Raw genomic sequence first — 24,178 nt, 5'->3', positions numbered from 1 at the left:
ATTGTTTTACTGTATCATAAAGTTTCTCTAGGTGGAATATGAAGGTCCTAAGTGTAGCATAAATGGTTGAAAAACGTAAAATGCGAATACTTGTTTTTGTATAGTTTTTTCGCAATTATTGCTATTTTGCAACAAGGGTGACTATTTTTTAAAATATTTACCCATTTCTATATTGTAGGAAATTTAATTATGCAACTTTTATGTTAGTACAACTTTTCTCGGAAATTAATACTTTTAAAGTTATAATCAAAAAACCAAGAAAAAAATCGAATTTTTCCTTAATTTTTTGACATTTTAATTATTTAAACAATGTTCCGGACCTTTTTGAGAGGGAGGATAACTCAAATAGTATTATTTGAGTTATTTTCAAGCAATTTTTGCAAAAAAATTTGAGTCACCTCTCAACGTCCAAATGTACCTACTAATATTTTTACAGATGCGGCCTGGTCTAAAAGTACCTTAACAAGAATCCATTTAATATCAGTACGATTGTGTATAATGTATTGCCGACCTATCAAAAGAATCTTAATTTTTTTAGTATTATATTATATTAATAAAAATAAACCAAAAATGTTGATATGTCACTTTTATATAAGTATTTGGAAATATTTCAGGTAGCAAAGATTTCTTTCAACTTATTTTTTCATATTATGTATCACCATAAAGTTTAAATTTACCGCAAATTAATAGCCGTCATCTGATCCCGCCCAATCAGATACAAGGACGATCGATAAAATTTTCGATTGGACGGTTTCAAAGCTGTCAAAACTGACAAAAAAGGTAACCGAAAATCGTCATTTTTATCAAAACCATTCTCGTTAGGGGTGTTTCTTTGTTCAACAGGTTTTATATTTTATTTCTATTCCTATATTGTCCACCACATTTAAACAAGGTAGGCAAAATATCTGACATTAATAATTACTATTTTTCGTATAGGATACAATTATTATTGCGTAGTTTTTTTATCATACATGGTGAACAAAATTCCGGTGTTTTTTGTGCCCTTTGAAAGTAGCCATTGAAAACGTGGGTTATCCTAATTAGTTTTTCGATATTGCAGGGAAAATGGCAGACGAAAACAGAATTAGATCTTTCAAGAACAAAGGCAAGGATACAGAGGTTAGTTTATAATTTTTTGTATTAAAGCTTTAGTTTTTAATGTATTGTTATCAATAATTATATTACCAATATATAAGAAGGGTGACAGTGATGGCCCATCCAATTATAGACCAATATCACTCCTTTCTATAATATCAGAAAACTGCTTCTCAGGAAATTGGAGAGATGTGTTTGGAGGTCCTAGCATTGCAATGATCTCCTGCTATCTCTCCAATAGAAAGCAGAGTGTGCAGGTGGTGGAACGAGATCGCCAGAGAGAGCTAAAATATCGGATTACCTCGAGGGTCAATATTGGGACCACTTTTATTTCTAATCTTTATTAATGATCTTCCACAAACAGACCTTACCAGCTCATTTACTCTTTCTGCTGATGACACTACCATTACCTGCAAAGATCATGATCGTAATGCAGTATTAGAGACATCAAAACGAGCACAAGATAATGCAAAACGATGGTTTGCAGCAAATATGTTGCTTTTAAACCCTTCAATAAAACCCAATCTTTGATTTTTTCAACAAGACGGCTTCCTTCTGGAGATGCAGACATACGAATAACATTTTTGGGGGTTTACTTGGATGCAGGACTGTGTTTAAAAGCTCATACAAGGTCCCTTGTTGCTAAGTTAGCATCTGGAACTTTTCTAATTAAAAGATTTTCTGGATGTGTATCTCAATTTATTTTGCAATATGCCTATTTTGCATTGTGTCATTCACAAGTCAGCTATGCAAGTTTCACATGGGGTCACAGTGCTGGAGCCAAAGATGACTTTCGCATTTAGAGAAGAGTAGTAAGGACAATTTATTGCTTGCCTGTCCTATCAGATAGACTGTCGGCTAGCATTTGTTGCACTGCACATACTAACTCTACCTTCGCTATTTATTCTAGCGAGTATTGTTCATGTAAAACAAAATATAGATCGTCATCAAAGACATGATGATGTACACCAATATGAAACCAGGAATAATCATGACTTAATGCTGCCCTACACCAGGCTCTAAAGAGCCGTAACAATTTTTATTTTTGTAAATTATAATTTTAATCTCCAGTAGTTGATAATCATATTTTTTTACTAATTAAAATAAAAAAGGTTATAGGAAAAAGGGTGTTTTGCTGAGAATGAAAAAAGAAAAAGAGCTGTTAATCAAAATAAAAACAGCCAAAATCGAATACCTCGGTCACATCATGAGGAACAGTGAGAGATATGGACTGCTGCAACTGGTCTTGCAGGGAAAAGTAGAGGGAAAGCGAGGACCAGGAAGGCGAAGGATTTCCTGGCTGAGAAATCTACGAACGTGGTTCAACACAACCACTACAAATCTTTTCAGAGCAGCAGTGTGCAAAGTGCAGATTGCCATGATGGTCGCCAACATCCGAAACGGATAGGCACTACAAGAAGAAGAAGAATAGGAAAAAGGACATCATTAAGTTTCAGGGTCCGAGAAGTTAGCCACATTAGATTTTCACAGAACGTTGAATTGAAGTTTGACGGTGTTGCCATGTGATTATAATGTATAATATGTTGCACGCTTCAAATATACAGAGAAAGCTGTGAAAACTACCTTTTTTACATTATTTTATGGATTTTGCTATTTTTTAATTTATGTAAAACACGAACAAATAAATATTTGTTGTATGTTTTGATATTAATTGCAGTTAATTATTAGAAATTTTTTTGTGGCAATTGCCCTGATAGATTACTGAATAGATTTGGCAATAGAATCAGAATGTTTAAATTTGCGTTTGCCAGATTGCACAGATGTTCCGCAGATATAAATTTTATGACTTTCTTTTTATTATTTTATTATTTATTATTATTTGGAATGAATGTACCTGAATACTGATATGCTGTTAGTTACTTAAAAGTGTTCAGTTCGTCAGTACGTTAGTTTTGTGTTTATTGTGTGTCTTTTTAAAATATTAAAATGCCTACAACTATTGTACCACGTGAAAGTTTTTCACTGTTTAACTTTATTATTTATACAAATCGTATTTTCATATAGATAATAATAAACTAAAAGTATATAGTAAAATCTTAAAGCAGCAGAATTTTACTTATTTTACACTTTTTAACTTTATTATTGATAAAATCTTGGTATTTCGACATAATTAGAGAAATTTAGAATTTTTTCTCGATATTTTATCTACATAGTTAATGTTTTCCATGTTAATAAATAAATTAATAAAAATATATCACATGCTCGTTTCCGATTTATTCTGAGAACGCATGGTAACACTGTCATGCCTTCATTTCCTTAGATCTCTAGCTAACTTCTCGTGACCCTACAATTTAATGATGCCTTCTTGCCAAGCAAAAGTATTCCTATAAGCGGGATATTCTAATAAACGATCATTAGTGGCTAGCAGAAACTTTTCGGTACCTCAAATTTCTATCCCTTAAAGTGGGATATTCTTTTAACAGATATTCTAATAAGCGGATTCGACTGTATTCTCCTTGCATATACCTAATGGCTATTACTTGATTACGCCATTCTTACATGCTTGTTGAATAATATAGGTACTATTACTCATATTTTGTGAACTAAAATTGTATACAGTAGACTCCCGTAAGTTCAGCCTCGGTTAGTTCGGTCTCCGCTTAGTCCGGCCAGCTCTCTGAGCATTAGTCACACACTTTGCACATCAAAAATCATTAGAAAAGAAAATTCAGAAAAAAATTACTGACTTTTTTTAAGTGTTTAAGAAACCAAATCACCAATGTGCAATATTTTTAAATTTTATTAGGCCTAGATTTCTGTAAGTATTGTTTTATAGTATTTTTGTAACGGTCTATCTTTTCATATACATATGTTAAATATATGTCATGGTATTCCTCTTTGTTGTCTTCTACTTAATGTACAAGTGTTTTGTTTTTGCTAGATCCATACAAACAATAAATGGGCATTTTTTAGATAAGCATCGGTTAGTTCGGCCACTTTTAAGTTTGGCCTAGGGTCCGGTCCTGAGGTGGCCGAACTTACGGGAGTCTACTGTACTATTGTTTGACATATGTAAGTACTCTATTGTATAATAACATTAATAAATGACTTGACTTGACTTGCATTAGGAAATGAGAAGAAGGCGTATAGGGCAAACTGTTGAACTCAGGAAAGCCAGGAAAGATGATCAACTGCTTAAGAGAAGGAATATATCCACCAGTGAAGAACCTACATCTCCACTCCAAGAGAACAATTCAGTGTCTTCCCCTACTATGTCTGCAGAAGAAATTATGTATGGTAAGTTACTAATAGTGATACTGATTGCAAGGGCGCCCCCAGGGAGGGGCCAGGTGGGGCCATCGCCCCCCTGAGAATTTGGAGAAAGCGTGTAAAAAATATTTAGCTCTCTCTTACTTTATATTATAAAATAAATTCCATATTAATCATAATCGCTCACGAGATATGCCAGTTTAAATGTATTTTTTCTCAATCCCTTATTCCTTCTGACTGAGACGCATATGTTTGGATGGAACCGCATCGTTTTCGGTGCGCATGCCGCATGCACTGATGATGTCCGGTCTAGGCTTATCCAGTTGAGAAATGAAATAGGTTGGCTGAACGGCCGATCTGATACGTCTAGTAGTACGGTAGTGCTCACAATTCATATACTGTTATTCATAGAACTTATATTAACGTGTTAAAAGTGTTTTTTGTGCAACGTGTAAGTATTATATAATATACTTTATTTCTCACTTGACCTTAAATAAAATAGGCTTATTTTTACGAGGTAGTTATCTATTGTGTGTAAAGGTAAAAAATACTTTTTTATGAATTAAAATAACATCATTTGCGTCTATGAAGTACAATTACAATATTTATTTCAAAAATTGTGCTTGAAGTAATAACATTTTTTATAAGTACCCTTCCTACTTTAAGAAAATAAGTTATTCCTGTATCGCAGTTGAGATATTCAACTGTGCAAGGTAGGTATTTTAATCTACAAATTTTAATTAACTTAGATGAATTTTTTACTTCTCTAAAAGGTTTTAAAAATATTTTTCAATGCAACTAAATTATCCATTTGGTCTTATTCTGTCCATTTATCGGCCTACTCCCCGGTTAAATGCGTTAATTTATTTGACACCTAACACTTAGCTGATTGAATGCATCAATTTAATTAGCCTACTGTATTTGTAGAAAAATGGACATAAGGAAGTTCTTTAACAAGCCAAACAAGCGGCTGACAATTGATGATGGATCTGACATACCGAACAGTACCGAAAACAGTAGTATAGTATGCAGTCAAAATGATTTAGCTATAGCAGGGCCATCTAGCTTGGAGTCAGCTGTATCCGCCTCTCAAAGAGAAACTAACGTTGTAACGGCCACCGCATCGGATAATTTTGCGATTGTTGAAGACAGTTTAAATTTGGATGTTGGGAACTACCTTGATACTAATAAAATTTGTAGCTTGAACGATCGCTTGAAATTTACTTTGTTAACAAACCCATGGAAGCCAGATAAATGTTACAATTTCAAGTATGATATTGACGATGGCAAACGACCATTTATCCATGAATGGTTAAATACGTACCCCTGGTTAGCTTATTCAAAAGAAGTTAAAGGTGGGCTATGCAAGTTGTGTGTACTGTTTAGGCCCCGCGTAACCCATGGTAGTTATCAAAGTGGCTTTATAAATCGCCCATTCACCAATTTCAGAAAGTTTCATGAAAATGCGAAATCGCATATGAACTCTGAATGGCACAGACAAGCATCTGAAAACTCAAGTAACTTTATATCTGTCATGAAAAATGAAAAGAAAAATGTTGAATGTCTTGCAAATTATGGTTTGGCCAAGCAAATTAAATCGAACAGAGCGAAACTAAAATCCATTGTTTCTTCAATTTTGTTTAGTGCACTACATGACTTACCATTAAGAGGTCATACCAATGAGGATGCTGTGTTCGATAACCTTTTACATTTTAGGAAAGAAGCTGGTGATTCTGTTTTAGAAGACCATCTGAAAAATGCGCCGAAAAATGCAATGTACATTTCCCATAGGACACAAAATGAGATTGATTTATGTGCAACGGTTTTAAGAGAAGAGTTAGTTACAAAAATCAATGATAATGAAATATTTTCCATTTTAGCAGACGAAACAATGGACATTACTGGTACAGAGCAACTCTCTCTGGGCGTGAGATATTTTGATAAAAGTGAAAATTGCATCAGAGAAGACTTCCTTGGTTTCACCCCATTAAAAAGTTTAGATGCTGAACATATAGCAAATGCTATTACTTTAACATTAACAAATTGGGGCTTGAACTTGGAAAATGCAGTTGGCCAAGGATATGATGGTTGTAGTACAATGGCTGGGGAAATAACTGGAGTACATAAAAGAATAACTGAGAAATACCCAAAAGCTCTATATTTTCATTGCGCCAGTCATCGGCTAAATTTAGTAGTCAATGATTTAAATGACATACCACAAATCAGGAATACAACTGGCACAGTTAAAGAAGTTATAACATTTTGGCAGAATGGCCAAAGAAGGGCAATAGTGGGAACTCTTCAAAAACTATGTGAAACCAGATGGACCGAAAAATATAAAGCAATTCGAAAGTTTAGTGAGCAGTTTGTTAGCATCGCTGAAGCACTTCAGACTCTATCGACTGAAGGTAACCGTGACACAAGGCAGAAAGCTTTCCAGCTTCATTGCGCAGTTACAAATACAGCATTTGTGATATGTCTACATGTGATTGCCAAATACTCTGCCAAGTTAGAAATCGTTACGCAAATGTTACAAGGTGTCAGTGTAGATATTTTGAAGATATCAAAACACATTCAGAAGGTTACTGAGCTATTCAGTTCAGACCGACAAAATGGAGAAAAAGAGTTTGATAACATTATGGCAAATGTTGAAACAACAGCAAACAAGCTTGGAATCGAGCTCACATGTCCTCGTGTTGCTGCGAGACAGGTTCACAGACCAAATCACTCTACTCAGACTATCAACGAATACTATAGAAAGTCCATTTTCTTGCCTTATTTGGATTCTTTGGTTCAATCGTTGAAAGATAGGTTTTCAGATAGAAACAAACCATCATTTGAAATTTTCAATCTGCACCCTAAAATCATGAAAGATCTTTCTAAGGAAGATTTTGAAAAGTCTATTAACAATATAAACAGCACGTATTGTGAATTGTTAGACAACTTTAAGGAGCAATCAATTCTGTGGTTCGACCTTTGGAAAAACACGGAGATAGATGCCAAAGCCTTGGAAAAACTGAACTTAATAGAGGTTCTTGAGCATGAGCATGCCTGCTTTTTGCCGTCAGTAGCAAAAGCCATCCAAATAGCTCTTTGTCTGCCACCAACAACTTGCACCATCGAGCGATCATTCAGGTAACTAACTATAATTTTATTACGTTATATTCTTATCCATGTGTTTCAGTTCTTCTAAAACTTACATTACAATATAACAACCTCGATACTTTTTTACAGCACTCTCAAACGTGTGAAGACCTGGATAAGGAATACGATGTCGAAAAATCATCTAAGTGGGCTATGCCTGTTATCTGTACACAGAAGAAAAATAAAAGAAAATAAAGAAAACTTCATGCAGAAAGTAATTGATTTATTTGCGATGGACACCAGAAGAATTCAATTATTATTTAAGTAACATTTTACTGACACCAACCGTGTTGCGTTTTAAACAGCAAAACAATTTTTCTTGTATTTTTTGTTTCAATACCCTTTGCCCCCCCTGAGGAAATATCCTGTGGGCGCCCTTGATTGATTGGTAGATTTATTGTGGAATTGATACAAAGCTGTTTTAATTCATTTGAAAAATGATATCAATCTCAAAATAATCCAGTATGTATTTTCAGTTTTATTTTTTGTTATTTATTCAATATTTTCTTGTTATCTTGTGTTTTTGTTTTGAATTCAATGAGATCATAGTAAAATTCCATCTTACTCATGATCTTTTGTAATAGGAACTCTATTTAAAGATAGCATTCCTCACAAGCAACCAAGACAAGCAATAGATAGGTGAGACAAGCACTAACTAAACTGTTGAATCTTAAAATGAGTATGTGACAGACAAACGACATATATGTGAAACATGCATCGATACTTCACTATCACTTTATCAGATTTAGAAAAAGGGTGTATAGTGGTTTTTAAACTACCGTTTAAATGTTTACTGGAATAACGCTCGGTTTCATAATCAGTTAAAGTGGACTTTAAATTTTAAGTTGGTACTTTATCAGATTTAGAAAAAGGGTGTATAGTGGTTTTTAAACTACTGTTTAAATGATTACTGGAATAACGCTCGGTTTCATAATCAGTTAAAGTGGACTTTAAATTTTAAGTTGGTACCTTTATCAATGCAATTCATATGGGCAAATGTCAATGTTAAAGTGAACTTTAGTTTTTTATTTGATTTTTTATTTATTAAATAGGCGGGATCACCAAATTACAGCATTATAATAACATTTATTTTTAATCTAATTTATCTTATATCTACACTTTAAAATACAATACTTAGAAATAATTCTAGAGTTTACTATAAATCATGGTTTTAAATTCATTTAAACTTAAATTAAAAGGATCTATATCACAGTGACTATTTAAAAACCTTAAGGCATTATCAAATGGATTATTGCAGGCATAATTGGTAGCATGAAAGTTTATATGAAAATGCTCAAAAGATCTTAGTCTATGATGTGGAATATTGAAGCTAATTTTACTTAAAAGTTCTGGAGATTGAATTAAATTATTTAATAATTTATAAATAAATATAGAATCAAACTGAATTCATCTGTTTTAAAGTGTTGTTAGATTTAATCTATCTAAAATTACTTTTTTTTGTCTATATTTGCAACTGGAATTCCCATTTTGTAACCACAATACCTAAGAAACTTATTCTGAACTTTCTCAATGGAATTGATATACTGGTCATACATAGGAAACCAGACTAGCGTGCCATATTCTAATTGAGAGCGTACAAGAGAACAATACACAACTTTCGTTACATCAATTGGGAACTCACTACAGCTTCTTAATGCCAATCCAAGAAGTTTAAGACCTTTCAATGTAATCTGTGAAATATGGTCATTGAAATTAATGCTTTCATTAAAAGTGATGCCCAGGTCTCTAACTTGATTTTTATATCTTTTAACATTATTCATAAGATAGTTTGAGTCATATTGTTTATTCCCCCTAAAAAACTGATATTATAGCATTTATCGATATTTAATGTAAGATTATTCTGTATACTCCAGTCCCATAACCTGTCAATATCCTTTTGCAATATATGTATGTCAGCTACTGATTTTATACATCTATATAACTTTAAGTCATCTTCAAAAAGTAAAACTGATGATTCAAGATTATCAGAAATATCATTTATAAAGGGATTAAATAGTAATGGTGAACAGTGGCCTCCTTGGGGGACACATGATAAAACCTCAAATAATTCAGATAGGAAATTAAATAGTTTCACCCTTTGTTTTCGATCCTTTAAAAAACATGATATCCATTCTATGGCCTCCTTAGTAAATCCTAAATTTAGGAGTTTTCCAAGCAAAATGTAGAAATTTACTCTGTCAAAGGTCTTGGAGAAGTCAGTGTAAACTGAGTCTACTTGTTCCTTCCTCTCCAATGCCTTCAACATATCCATTTCATACACTGCCAAGTTAGTAATATTGTATTTCCCAGCTGCAAATCCATGCTGAACTACAGATAATAATTCTTTACATTGTCAATATAGTTGATTGTATACTATTTTATCGAATAACTTTGGTATTGCTGATTGCTTAGAGATACTACGATAATTTTTTACATTATTTTTGTCACCAGCTTTAAAAATAGGTGATACATAGCTTTCTTTCCACCTAGCAGGGAAAGAACATGTGAGCAAAGATAAACTAAACAGTGGATACATATATTGGTTTGGATATTGTAAATGAACAATGTTTCAAGAAATAATTTGGAATGTTATCTGGTCCCATTGAAAAAGAGTTTCTGAGTTGACATATACCATCATAAATATCAGAGATTTTAATAGTATACAAAGAAATATCTGCACTTGAACATGAGTTCCCTTTGGACAATCGGCATGTGGATGAATCATATACACTAGCAAAATGTTCGGCAAACAAGTTAGCTATGTTTTGGGCATTATCTGCCATTTGGTTATCAAGGTGCATGTGATTTGGAACATTGTTTGATTTTTTTGTCATTAATATATCTCCAGAAATGTGCTGGATTATCTTTCAGGTTGTTACCAACAGTTTCCAATAGTCAATGTTCACTTTAAGTTGATTATGAAACCTTGCGTAAGAAAAAGAAGATGGCGATATATATATATCTCTATTACATGTTTAGAATAGAAATCAGAGGTGTATAAATTCAATATTTAACACATTCAAGTCTGCCACCACCTGTAAGGCGTTGACCCAATTTCCGTAAAAAGGCTGGGACCGCCCGAGAGGCGTTTGTGTATGTATCTGATACAATGGTCTAATAATTTGTGCTGCCATTAGATCTTTGTCTCTAATTAGGCCCCGAGTTAAATGTGTTAAACAAGCAATGAGGAGAGGTTTTATATTTTCCAGAACTGTAATATCTTTGTAGAATTCTACTTGATATCAAATAGTGGTGCGTTCTTAGCCACTAACTCTGTTAGCAATTCGTCTTCCTCACTAGTAAATTTTGCTAAGAAGAAACCATGTACAAATGAGTGCTAAAACAGAAATGTCACGCAGAGACCTACTTTACTACTGCTATTGAAAGAGATTGACAAGACACAAGTAAGTGACAGTTTGTTGTTTGTCGCCTGTCTGCCTCAGACTGTAGAATGACCTTGTTATAATTGCATTGAGAGCAGACATAGGGAGAACATAATGGGTCTCGCCTATTATGTTGTATGTCTAGGTCTCCCGTCTCACTATCAAGATCGCTTAGTGTGTTATGCTACCTTAACTTGGATTCAATGCAATATTGTAATTTCTTTTCATATAAATAATACAATTTTATTTATGTATTTAACATAAACTAATTTTTCAGGTATGATGAACTCAGATGAAGCTATTCAATATAGGGCTACATTGGCATGCAGAAAGATTTTGAGCAGAGAAAAAACACCACCAATTGATCACATGATCCGCCTAGGAGTAGTACCTAGATGTGTGGAATTTCTGACAAAAGCGCACAAGTAAGTAATATACATATTATATATTGGTTTGGGTTTAATTTACCTACTTCTTATCACATGTCTTCCATTCTTTCCGGTTTTGTTTATTTTTTTGCTACTTTATATTCTTTATTTAATTTTTATTAAATATTATGAATTTTTATTAAAAAAAAAAGATTGTTACAATTAATAAATAAACTTTGTCAATCGATGATTGTAAAAAAAATAATAAATAATAAAATTTCTTTATTCAGTTTTAAAAATATTATTTAAAAATACAGACAACATAGGATGAATCTTTGCACTGATCTACAGTAGCGTTTACTTTTTTCTCAGATAATGTTTAATGAGAGATTGAAAATCGTTTTTGTCCATATGTGTCATTTTTCCATTACATCAACTTGTGCAGCTGTCAAAAATAAATATATTAATGTTAGCATAGTACTAAAATTTGACTTGCATGCTTTGAAAAGGTTAGACTTTCAAGAACCAATGTTCATTGTGAGATCGCAGTGCCCTAATCAGCAAAGTAGGTTACTTATCAGATCATAAGACACATTTTTTGTTTTCATATAATAAATCTCCGAAATTCTAAAGAATCTTCATGAATATTTTTTAGTCCATCCCTACAATTTGAAGCTTGCTGGGCCCTAACCAACATAGCCTCTGGAACATCAGAACAGACCGCAGCTGTGGTTCAGGAAGGAGCCATTCCCCGTCTGCAAGGACTCTTGTCTTCCCCTCGAATAGACGTAGCAGAGCAAGCTGTTTGGGCACTTGGTAACATTGCAGGAGATGGTTCAGCAACCAGAGATATGGTTTTGTCCTGTAACGTCCTTAATGATCTTCTTGGCTTGATAAAACCTAGTACCTCTTTGTCATTATTGAGGAATACCGTGTGGACTATTTCTAACTTGTGCAGAAATAAGGTAAGTTTGTGTATTGATTTATTTCACAACGTAATGTAGGTAACCCATTATAGGCTGGTATCCTATTTTTAGATCACTAAAAATTAGATTTTTTTTTAACATTTGTTTAAAAGGGCCTAGCCGGGTAAGATGATGAAAAATGCCCCCAACTCCCCCAATTTTTAGCTCCCTAGGTGGTTACGTGACCCACCTAGAGCCTAATTAGGCTGTTTATGTTTTTATTTTTTATCTCAGCCGCATCGAGAGCTAGCGAAAACTTTAAATAAAAAAGTTGTAAGTTTCAAAAAGTTGTCTGAAAATTTTTTTTTATTATTTTTTGGCGAAAAATTTAAATTTTAGGACGATTTTAAAATTTTAAATAAATATAGAAAAAAACAACTAGACATTCGTTCTCACGAAAAAAAATTATAACGTGTATTTTTTCATGTTTCACCCTGAATTTTTTCAGATTTTTAAAATTGGTGAAACGTACTTTTAAAAATAAAAAACTCCATTTTTTTGCTTTTTTTTTCGTTTTTTGATACAATTTTACACAGGGTGTTTAAAAATGGTCACACAGTCACTAGCACAGGTAAAAAACTAAAAAATAATATTGGGGTTTGCTTAATAAAAAATTTTTGTAATGTCATCCATTTTCAAGATACAGGGCGTTGAAAAAAACAATATTTTACACATTTTTTACGATTTTGCCGAAACTACTGGCAACATTGTCATAAAATTTGGCAGGTTTTAGGAGATAGTTATTGTTCATTTTTTAACATACAATTAAGAATTTTATATTCATCATTGGCGCTCATACAGGTAATGGTCTGAATTTTTAAAGAAAAATTATGCCACTGACATATTTCAAATTAACAATCGTTTTTGAATTCCTCGTTCAATTTGTGACAAAAAATCTATCTTCCCATTTTTTCATACGAAGCGCCATTTTTATGCAAGAAATAAAATATTTTAATCCTTACAAAGTATTCGAATTTCTATGTAAGTTTCTATTGGGACCTTGCAAGTTCGGAAAAGCGACACCTGGTTTCTTTGCTCAGCAACTTTATTCGCACTTTTAATTGTATTGGCCAATTACGTTAGTCCTTGTTGCTGGATAATTGTCAAGGCCACAGCCCAAAAAAGTTATAAGAAAAAAACTAAGACTGAGGCTATGTTATTAAAAAGTAAACAATTGTATATAGTAAATAAAATTAATTATTAATGCAGTACTGCAAGCAAAATACAATTAATTAAATTTAATTTTATATAATATTTGCATATCATATCAATATTGCGGAGCAACATATAATTTTTCTTCTTCAATGACATTAGGTATGAAATATACGTCAATTTTACAATTCCAATTGACAATATGAATTATTTCAGAAAGTTTCAAGATTTCTCCGATATTTACGCACGATCGTTTCTGATATCCCCTCCAAGTACTTGCACACCGCCAATACATCTACATTATACTCATATGTACATGTACATCCATAGAAAAACTTAATTCCAAGACTTTGGAAGCAGTAAGCTATTTTATTGTTTGCATGAAAACGGCGCGTCATATGAAAAAAAGGGTGGAAAGATGTTTGTCCGAAATTGGACGAGGAATTCAAAAATTATTATTAATTTGAAATACGTCAGTGGCGTACTATCTTTTTTTTAAGTTTAGACCATTAGCCGTATGCGCGCCAATGATGAATATAAAATTCTTAATTGTACGTCAAAAAATGAACAATAACTACCTCTTAAAACCTGCCAAATTTTATTACAATGTTGCCAGTAGTTTCGGCAAAATCGTAAAATTTTGTCTTCTTTAACGACTTGTACCTTGAAAATGGATGACAGACATTACAAAAATTTTTTATTAGGCAAACCCCAATTATTTTTCATTTTTTTACCTATCCTAGTGACGGTGTAACCTTTTTTAAACACCCTGTATAAAATTGTATCAAAAAGCAAAAAATGCGGTTTTTTATTTTTAAAAGTATGTTTCACCAATTTTAAAAATCTGAAAACATTCAGGGTGAAACATTATGCAAAAATACACGTTATAAATTTTTTTTTCGTAAGAACCGATGTCTTTTTAAGTTTTTCGCTAGCTTTCGATGCAGCTGAGATAAAAAATAAAAACATAAAAAGCCTGCTCTAGGTGGGTCACGTGACCACCTAGGGGGCTAAAAATTTCAGAAAGTGTCTATATGTGCTAAAAACTGTGACCTATATGGAATTCGCATTGAGTTATGGCCATTTTTCATCATCTTACCCGGCTAGGCCATTTAAAGAAAATTTTTTCATATGTATTTTAGGCTATCTTAAAATATTTTAATTATAAAAATAATATTTTGTTAAGCCAGTATTGTGCTTGGGAAAAACCAATTTTGTATTCATATTTACTAAAACAGCATCAAACGAGTGAACTAATGAATTTTTTCTGTATTTTTTAGAATCCCTCTCCAGATTTTAACCTTCTTCGGCCAGCCCTTCCATTTATAGCACGTCTTTTGAATCACAGCGACCCAGAAGTTCAAGCAGATACCTGTTGGGCTCTAAGCTACCTAACAGATGGCCCAAATGAAAAGATCCAAGCTGTTCTAGACACTGGACTCATCGAGAGGTTGGTTCAGTTACTGTACAGTGAACACGGTACAGTCCTGACACCTGCCTTGAGAGCAGTAGGTAATATAGTGACAGGAAACGATCAGCAAACAGACTGTGTGATCAACGCTGGAGCCTTAAATGTATTGGCAGACCTTCTGCAACACAGCAAACTGAATATTGTCAAAGAAGCTGCTTGGACAGTGTCCAATATCACTGCAGGTAACAGTGAACAGATCCAGAAAGTTATCGATGCTGGTATACTCCCACCATTACTCCATGTCCTTCAAACTGGCGACTTTAAGAGTCAGAAAGAAGCTTCTTGGGCTGTGACCAATTTCACTAGTGGAGGTACAATCTCGCAACTTGCCAAATTAGTAGAGGCTGGTGCCTTGAAACCAATGTGTAACCTTATCAATTCCAAAGATCAGAAGACTGTCCTTGTTGTTTTAGATGGACTTAACAACATACTCAATGTAAGTTCTTGTTGATTCTATTTCTTTTAACATTTATTTCTTTTTTGATAGTTTTATAAAGATGAGCATCTACAACTGTTGGTGACAGAAGAGGTGATATGCCAATGGTGCGAAAACGCACCATTTTTTTGTAGATTTTTTTTGACAATTCGTTAATTTTTTTTAAATCTTTGTATTTTTTAAGCAACCAGAAGATATAAGTGTAACTAAATTTATTTGTGTTTAATTTCCATACTCATGTTTTCATCACAAAAATATTTTCTAAATGTCCGAAATTTTCAATCCTTCGACACAACTTTATTTTTACTGTAGTAATTTTACTGGCATAACACTTTTGTGGTCAAATAAATTAAAACATTATCTTTTTAACCTATTTGTACATCAATTGTTATAAAAATACAAAAAAAATTTTTCATCAAGTCATCAAATCTCGTGTTTGAAAATAATGGTTCGATAAAGTAAATGGGTTAAGGAGGAAAGGGTGAGAGAAGGGTTGATAGATGGGTGGAGGAGATAGTTCGAGGGGAGAATGCTGTGTTGGGAGGGGGAAGAGAGTGAATGAGGGGATAGAACACTGGTAGAAGCGGGCTATAGATAAAGAGGACAGAGAGGAGATACAGTTGAAATAATATTGCCTATTTTTGTTTATTTCTAGGCAGCTAATAAGATGGGTCAAGTGGAGAAAGTTGCTATTATGATTGAGGAATGTGGTGGCCTAGATGGAATTGAAGCCTTACAATCTCATGACAATGAAAAGATATATGAGAAAGCTCTTAGCATCATCGAGAACTACTTCTCAGAGGTAAGTACCTTATTCTTTACTTTATTTTCAGTATTGAACAATGTGAATGGAATGCTTTGTTTTTAAACCAGGAGGAGTAAACTAAAAAAACAGATTCACACTCAAGAAAGTCACTAGAAAAATCACCAAATACATCTTTTTTGGTTGATCATGTCGGCCTTTGACGATAACCCATAAATATTATACCAGGTGGTGAATCGTAAAACGGACCATATTAAACTCAATGTAAAATTCTAAACTGTTGAATTCCTGCTTCCCTAATTATTTTATATCAAAAGCCATGAGAGAATATTTGTAGAGAATTGAAATCTATATTAAACTCAAAGGTTAAAATTGTTCTACGATTTAAACGCATTCCAAAATTTTGAAAAATATAAGATACATTTGCCATAGTAGGTATATGTGTAGATATAGCAGACTACCCTGCTACACTCCCAAAGGCACGTGATATAAAACGGGAGACATTATATTAAGTATGTGCGTAAAAGTTAGGCCACACGTTACTATTTAACTGATAGTGCTCACACCATTGACTGAATAAAAAATCTTTATTATTCTTAATGATTTCTCCGCAACTAAGGGTATCTTTGTTTATTTGGGTTTATATGACTGCGGACACTAAATCCATTCGCCAATTTTACTATTTTTTATTTTATTAGTCATTTTTTCGTATCTTATCCTAAAACTAATACTAATATTAATCTCTAAGAAACAATTCTACTAATAAATAATTATTTTTGTATTTATTTTTTTTTTAATAATTTTTTATATTAATTTTTTTTTTCTAAATGATGTTCTCAGAGTTCCATATCAAAAACTGTAACATTCTTCTTTAGCCCTCTACTTAATTCGAAAGCTTTTTACTATGGACTGTCCAAGTTCGTCATTCATTTTTATTTACATATTTTTTTTATATTTTTTTTATTTTATATTTTTTTATATATTTTTGAAGTTATACTTCTTTACCGGCGATAGAGGGTGATTTGTTTATATGTTAAAACCTATCAGCCCGGCGCATGCGCATTATAACTTTGTTCTGATTGGATGTTCAAATGACATGTCAAAAATTATCCGATATGGCAGCTGTGGTTTGGAGGTAAAGGTAAAGGTAAACAAATGTATAATATATTAGTTTAATTGTTGTGAGGACAGAAACAAAAAAGTTTATAATATTGTAGTGACTTTTAAATAGTTTTTAAAAGCAACAGGTACGTAATAATTGTTAATGTATCATGGGTATAAACCTACCTATTTGATCTGCCAAAATACATAGTATGTAATACTTTTATTTATATAATTTGATTACCATCAAAATTTCTATCAATATTCACCTAATATATTGTTTTTTGACTCTATGTTTTGTTGTATTTTTTCAATTCTAAATCATTTCAATTCAAAATTAAAATAATTTGATCAATTTTCAAAATATCAAAATATCACAAGTTTAATCCGTTTAGTTAGTCGATCTTCGTAAATAATGACACATAGTGTCCGTGGCTAAGCGGAGAAGGCGAATGAATTCCAATACCAACCGCTCTTATCAGCGCTGGTTCGAGTCCCAATAGAAACTTTCTTTTTTGTTTTTTTAATACATTTTATGATTGTAAGTATATTTATTATGATTAATTATTTATATGGGAAATAAGCCACAATTAAAATGAAAAAAATAATTTTATTAACGTTTCGACGCCCAAATCGGGTGCCGTTGTCAAAATACAAAATATTACTAAATAAACAAAAATGTTGTTGCTAAGCAAAAAAATTCTTCTAATAATTTATTTAATCTGACTCATTTATATTGGCAATTTGGACATATATTATACATTTTAAAGTAGAAGACTTTAAAATGATATTGCCAATATTTATGAGTTGCGTTCCTGGGACGACTTACTGAAAGATAGTTCATTCGATTACATGAAATCAACCCCAACTCAAGAATATCCGTCACAAAAAAATTATAGCATATGATCTGTCTTTAAAAAGACAACCAAATGCAACGACAGTAAAATTCGCCCGTTAGAGACTTCATAGTAAATCATAAGGGAAAACCAGGAAAAAACCTTGTGATACTATCCCGACATCGTAAGTATTTGGTCTTACATTTAATTTACTCTCAAAAAATAATACCAAATTCTGACTTGTAACATGTTTACATTATAAATAATATTAATAATACTAGATATATAAGTAATACTAAAATATAAAATATGTACCAGCTCGATGTTATTGACTTACTAATCTTGGTATTTTCTTTCTGTTATTATATTATATATTTATTATATAATTGTATTTTCAGAAAATACGTATTTAGTTAAAATTTTTTTCGACAATTAATGTTCAGACATCATTTGTGGCTTGTGTAATGTGTTTGTGTGTGTTTTATTCTTTTATTATTTTAATTTTTGGCACTGTTCTAATAAAAATGTTTGAGAAGTAGTAAGTATAAATTAGTTTAATATTTAAACAAAATATAAATAAAAAGTATATTAATTTCGTTTAAATCATATAATAGAAGTATAACTTCTTACGTGCGTACAAAGTACACACACATTCTTTTTTTTTCTTTTTTTTTATTTTTTTATTTAAATTTTTTTCTTTTCTTTTTTCTTTATATATATAACAATTTACAAGAAATACTTCCTCTATATTTTACAATTATAATTTAAGTTTAATATCTAAAATATGTTTATACAATAGTCGGTATACCAACTCATTATTTTCTAATGTTAATAAATAATTTAAATTAATGGGATGGTGGACATCATTCAAAGAATACAGTGTATTTAAAAACATATTAACTTTATTAGAAATAAGAGAACAGGTCAAAATTTTGTGTTGTAGGTTACCAAACTGACCACAAATACATTGAGGGCTATCAGCTATATTAAGTTTAAATATATACAGAGTGGGCCAAATAAAAGGAGCCACCCCCTATATTTGGCAGTATTTATTAGATTTTAAGAAAATAAACAAACAGGTCAATTGTTGATCTAAGGGGGAAACATTTTTACGATACAAACATCTGTCATTTGTCAACTCCCTCCCTTCCACTTCCCCCACCCCTTATTTTTAAATAGGTAATAGGGGTCGTGCGCTAGCTTATTTGAAAGGTTAGTCAATTCTCTATTCAGTAATATCAACATCGACTTAAAAATGTATACAGGGTGTCCAAGAAAAATTATTTTGAATTAAATTAATTGACACAAAAAGAAGAATGTATGTAATTTATTTAACTCAAAACACATTCTACTGCTGACAGAAAACAGAAAAAAAAAGGTTTTTTGATAAATAGACACTGCTTTTTGCTTAATTTTAATGTTCAAGCTTCCACCCATCTGCCTCTTGGTAGGTTGAATATTGAATTTAAGCAACAGTGTTTATTTATCAAATAAACATTTTTTTCTGTTTTTTATCAGCAGTAGAATGTATTCTGAGTTAAATAAATTACATACATTCTTCTTTTTGTTTCAATTAATTTAATTTAAAATAATTTTTCTTGGACACCCTGTATAAATTTTTATGTCAATGTTGATATTACTGAATAGATAATTGAATAACCTTTCAAATGAGCTAGCACACGACCCCTATTCCCTATTTAAAAATAAGGGGTGGGGGAAGTGGAAGGGAGGGAGTTGACAAATGACAGATGTTTGTACCGTAAAAATGTGTCCCCCTTAGATCAAAAATTGACCTGTTTTTTTATTTTCTTAAAATCCAATAAATACTGCCAAATATCGGGGTGGCTCCTTTTATTTGGCCCACTCTGTATATATATGATGGTGTAAGACAGTGGTTAAATCTAATTCTGCATATGGTTCTTGTCCTTTGTCGACTCCATTTTATAAAACCAAGGTTTATCTGTTATATAGTTTCTGATTGATCTGTAGTGGTTTCCTGTATTTATGTTCTCATCAATATACCTTTCTTTCCATTCTTTCTTAAGCTCTTTGAATAAATTTGATTCAATATCTCTAGACGTACAAAGATAATGTGTTAATACTCCTTTTGTCGCCGCGTTTTTAGCCAATTCATCTACCATTTCATTTCCAGTTATTCCACAGTGGCTTTTAACCCATGCTAACTTAACAGACTTTCCTTGTTGCTGAAGTTCTTTAATTTTATTTATTATAAATAATTCAATGTAGTTCACTTTTGATTTAGGATTTATAGCACTAATTTTACTTAGAGAACTTTTACTGTCACTATAAATTATAAACTTTGAATGATTTATATGAGATAAATATTTTAGTGCTTCCATTATCGCTATTAATTCAGCTGTGTATATACTCATAATATAATTTAGTTTGAACATTTTACTAATTTTATTACTGCTATCCCAATAGGCACACCCCACACCTTCAATATTTTTTGATGCATCGACTTTGTTGTTTTTAAACAATAAATGATAAAATAAAAATATTGACAGTTCAAAAATGTGAAAATAATAGCTACATTGTGACACATTATTGTACTGTATGTGGCCTAATTTTGGGCTGAAAAACTCAAAAATGTATTACATTTTTACAAAATTTTGGAATACAGTAGAACCCCGCAAATCCGAACCCCGCAAATCCAAACTTTCGGCAAATCCGAACCAACGGAAAGTGAAAAAAAAATTTAAAAATTCAAAATAAAAATTTAAAAACATGTTTATTATGTGAGAAAATAATTACATAAGATGCTAGCTACAGTATTATACACTGGAACACTAATGGGTGAATAAAAGCGTCGAGTTAGACTAAACACAATAAAGGAATGTGCATAATACACATTTTCCATGATATACTAGGAACTAAAACATTGAAAAAGATAAGAAACATGAGAAACATAGTGTAATCAATATCCAGATTACAAATTAAATGAATCATTTACATGGCCGAATTCCCATGTTCCGTGACGAAACAAAACTACTGGCGTTAGCGATTTAATATTTCAGTGATCTAAATATTTTTCAGCTTTAGAATATTGGAGGCATAAACGTGCGGATAGAGTTTCATAAAGGGATCGGTGGCAGTCCAAATCTTTTAAAAATCATCTTCGTTAGCTTCTTAGGCTAACTTTCGGATAATCCGAACTTTTCGGAATCCGAACAGGCTGTCCCCCCAATTAGTTCAGATTTGCGGGGTTCTACTGTATGTTTAATTTGTAGAACAATTTTAACAGTTGTTTTTTCAATACAGATTTCAATCCTCTACAAATAGTTTCTTTCTTTTGATGTAAAATAATTAGGGAAGCAGGAATTCAACAGTTTAGAATTTTACATTGAGTTTCTTATGGCCCGTTTTCCAATTTACCACCCGGTATTATACTAATATGTCACTAAAGAGTTCTAAAAACAACTGATTTTGATTTATAGGCAGGCTAAAAATCTATATATTAAAGGAATAAGGCACGAAACAAAAAAGTCGCTGTTATAACTTAATTAACCTATGAAAAGTGTCAAAATTTCGTAACAGTGGAGTAAACTTACTTGAGGTTGGACCAGTTACAAACAGGCATTACAGTGAGGTAAATTTGAATTACTCCTGGTTTAAAAACAGAGCATAACGCAAACTGAATGAAAAAAATCATTAATAAACAAGGACCAATGTCTTTGGAGATCAATAATCTTATTTTACGTGTTTTAGGGCGGTACTGAAGATAATAATATGCCTGCCCCAGTTACGGCAGATGGCCAAATGCAGTTCTCTTCCCCCACACAAGTGCCTAATGGAGGATTCTCATTCTAAAACCAAATTTCATTAAGTATACAACGTTTTTTACTCCAGTTTATCCGATCTCGCCATTCCATAATATTAAGGATAGAAATAGAAAAAGATTGCTGATTAATTGTTAAATTAGAATGATTAGAATCGAGACCCGGAAGGAGAATGTAACAATGTCATCGGTAGCATTTTGTAAAGATGAAATACTCCATGATTTTATTTCTGTATCATAAATTTTGATTTTTTAAAATGTCTTCTTTCTGTAGCGTTGAAATAATCAGAAGGGCGAATAATTTATTTTTAATATTGGGTGGGATTGGGTGGATTGTATGTCATGTGCTGCTTGAACTACTGTTGTCGACAATAAAACATGACTTAAACCACTTTGGAGAACTTCAATATGTGTAGGACAGATTTGTCTTTAATACAAACAATTTTAGAACCATACAGACCATAATATATTATGTACTTCATATCTTGAACAACTTTGCATAGATATAATAGATTGTATTTATTTATTTATTTGTTTGTTTTATAACAGGAAACAACTTGGTAGTGATACAGAACAGATTTTTACATAGGAAATCTGTTGTCTGTAGTCTAGATTGACACTTTTTGTTAATTTTTTTACAACATAGATGTACAGTATGGTTTTTATTGGCTATATACCATGTGACATTTGAACTACTATCTGATAGTGGTCTGTAAACAGGTTAGAATGTGTCTTGAACACCTTTTGAACCTTATAACAGATATAGAACACAAATTTTATTTATGAACACATTTTCAGGATAATAAAAAGCAAGTATTGTATAGAAAATGTACCTGTACGTGAAGTGTCACCTATTCTGTCAGATTGTTGTACAATACTATTTTATTTGCTTGTGTCATGTGACATTTGAACTACTTTTTGGTAGTGACCTGAAAACACTTCTAACAACTTTACAACATGCCTTCAACAAGTTTTGAAAATTTGAATTTACTATTTTGAAAAAAAAAAAGATCATCAGAACAATAAAGAACATATTGGCGTTTTTTGGCCATTTTGTCAAACAGTAGTTAGACAGTGTTTTTTATTTGTTTCATATGTCATGTGGCATTTAAACTACTCCTCTAATAGTCTCCTTTAAACATTTCTAAAAGTGCCCGGTTTTTACATTGTGTCAAAACATAATAATTGTAAACATAATACTCTTTCTAAACGGTGCATATTGCATTCATATTTTTTCATTTATTCATAGTACCTACTGATCGTTCTTCTGATTATTTTAGTGTTGTATAAATTCAATGTTTACTATTTTTAGATCTGTTGAAATAAACTTGAAATGTATCATGTTATTTTGAGATATTATTTGTAAAATAGCTTATTGGCCTTTTAATTTGTAGTTTAATGTTTTGATACTTTTACATTAACAGTTTATATACAATAACAAGTTTCTCATTGTTTTATTTTTCCATCCTATGTTCCCCATCTTTCAGCATTTGTGAGATAAAAATGAGAGGAAAATATAGAAATTTTTTTCTTCTCATTTTATATAAGAGGAAAATATAAAAACAAGTATTATATGTGCGCATATGTACGTAATCTTATTATATTTGGAATATTGTAGCAAACAGTAATTTAGTATCTATCGTGGCTGAATGGATCAAGTAATCCAAAGCCAATAAGGAAAGAAAAAAAAATATAGAAAATTCCCATTTTTAATGGTGATACCTCAACAAATCATAAACACTGAAGAAAAGAATAGTATGATTCCAAATTATATCAAGAAAAAACAAAAATACAGTGATGAGCGCGCTAATAACTGACAAAATAACGCAAAAGATGGAAAACACCATTAAGTTGGGAGATAAAAAGAAATTAAACTAGTGGAGGTGGGAGATTTAGCGATAAAAACCTATACATTTACATTCTACTTATTGTTTCCCACCTTTAGACGTATCAGATGAGTTTGGCAACTGTGACAGCGACAGTTTTAGTTGACATACTCGTCTGATATGTCTAAAGGTGGGAAACAATAAATAGAATGTAAGTTTATAGGTTTTATCGCTAAATCTCCCATCTCCACTAGTTTCATTTCTTTTTATCTCACAACTTAATGTGTTTTCCATCTTTTGCGTTATTTTGCCTATTATTAGCATGCTCATCACTGTATAGAAATATAAAACATCCGAAACTCATCACACCTTTAATCTATATTAAAAGAAATTGTGGACCAAGAATTACAGTAGTAAGTTAATTCTGCAATAACACAACTAACGGATGGCAAAGCAGTAGACCCCGATAATATACAAGCAGAACTACTCCAACTAATGGACAAGGACAATGAATCAATAGCAGTAATCACAAAGAAACTCAACAATATAACAAGCAATTGGACTTTCGTAAGTCCTAGGTTTTCACCCAACATGACCGGAAGTAAAAC

The 24,178-nt window shown here is 31.9% G+C and overlaps 2 protein-coding genes across 2 annotated transcripts; both read left to right on the top strand.

The window, feature by feature from the left end:
- The first annotated feature begins 752 nt into the window (after positions 1-752).
- Positions 753-23,188, top strand: LOC114339442 (importin subunit alpha-1). The gene is made up of 8 exons (XM_050654721.1): positions 753-892; positions 1,061-1,119; positions 4,185-4,353; positions 11,131-11,278; positions 11,877-12,186; positions 14,619-15,245; positions 15,901-16,047; positions 21,675-23,188. Exons 2-8 carry the CDS (start codon positions 1,066-1,068, stop codon positions 21,774-21,776), a joined length of 1,557 nt encoding a protein of 518 aa, XP_050510678.1. The 5' UTR covers positions 753-892; positions 1,061-1,065; the 3' UTR covers positions 21,777-23,188.
- On the top strand, positions 4,384-8,521 carry LOC114339443 (52 kDa repressor of the inhibitor of the protein kinase-like). Its single transcript, XM_028290104.2, has 2 exons — positions 4,384-7,461; positions 7,561-8,521. Exons 1-2 carry the CDS (start codon positions 5,258-5,260, stop codon positions 7,736-7,738), a joined length of 2,382 nt encoding a protein of 793 aa, XP_028145905.2. The 5' UTR covers positions 4,384-5,257; the 3' UTR covers positions 7,739-8,521.
- Positions 23,189-24,178: the final 990 nt, after the last annotated feature.

The sequence above is a fragment of the Diabrotica virgifera genome, chromosome 6 (assembly GCF_917563875.1).
Source record: "Diabrotica virgifera virgifera chromosome 6, PGI_DIABVI_V3a".
Classification (NCBI taxonomy): domain Eukaryota; kingdom Metazoa; phylum Arthropoda; class Insecta; order Coleoptera; family Chrysomelidae; genus Diabrotica; species Diabrotica virgifera.
Note: the sequence above shows the minus strand (reverse complement) of the source record. Positions and strands in the feature narration are given on the sequence as shown.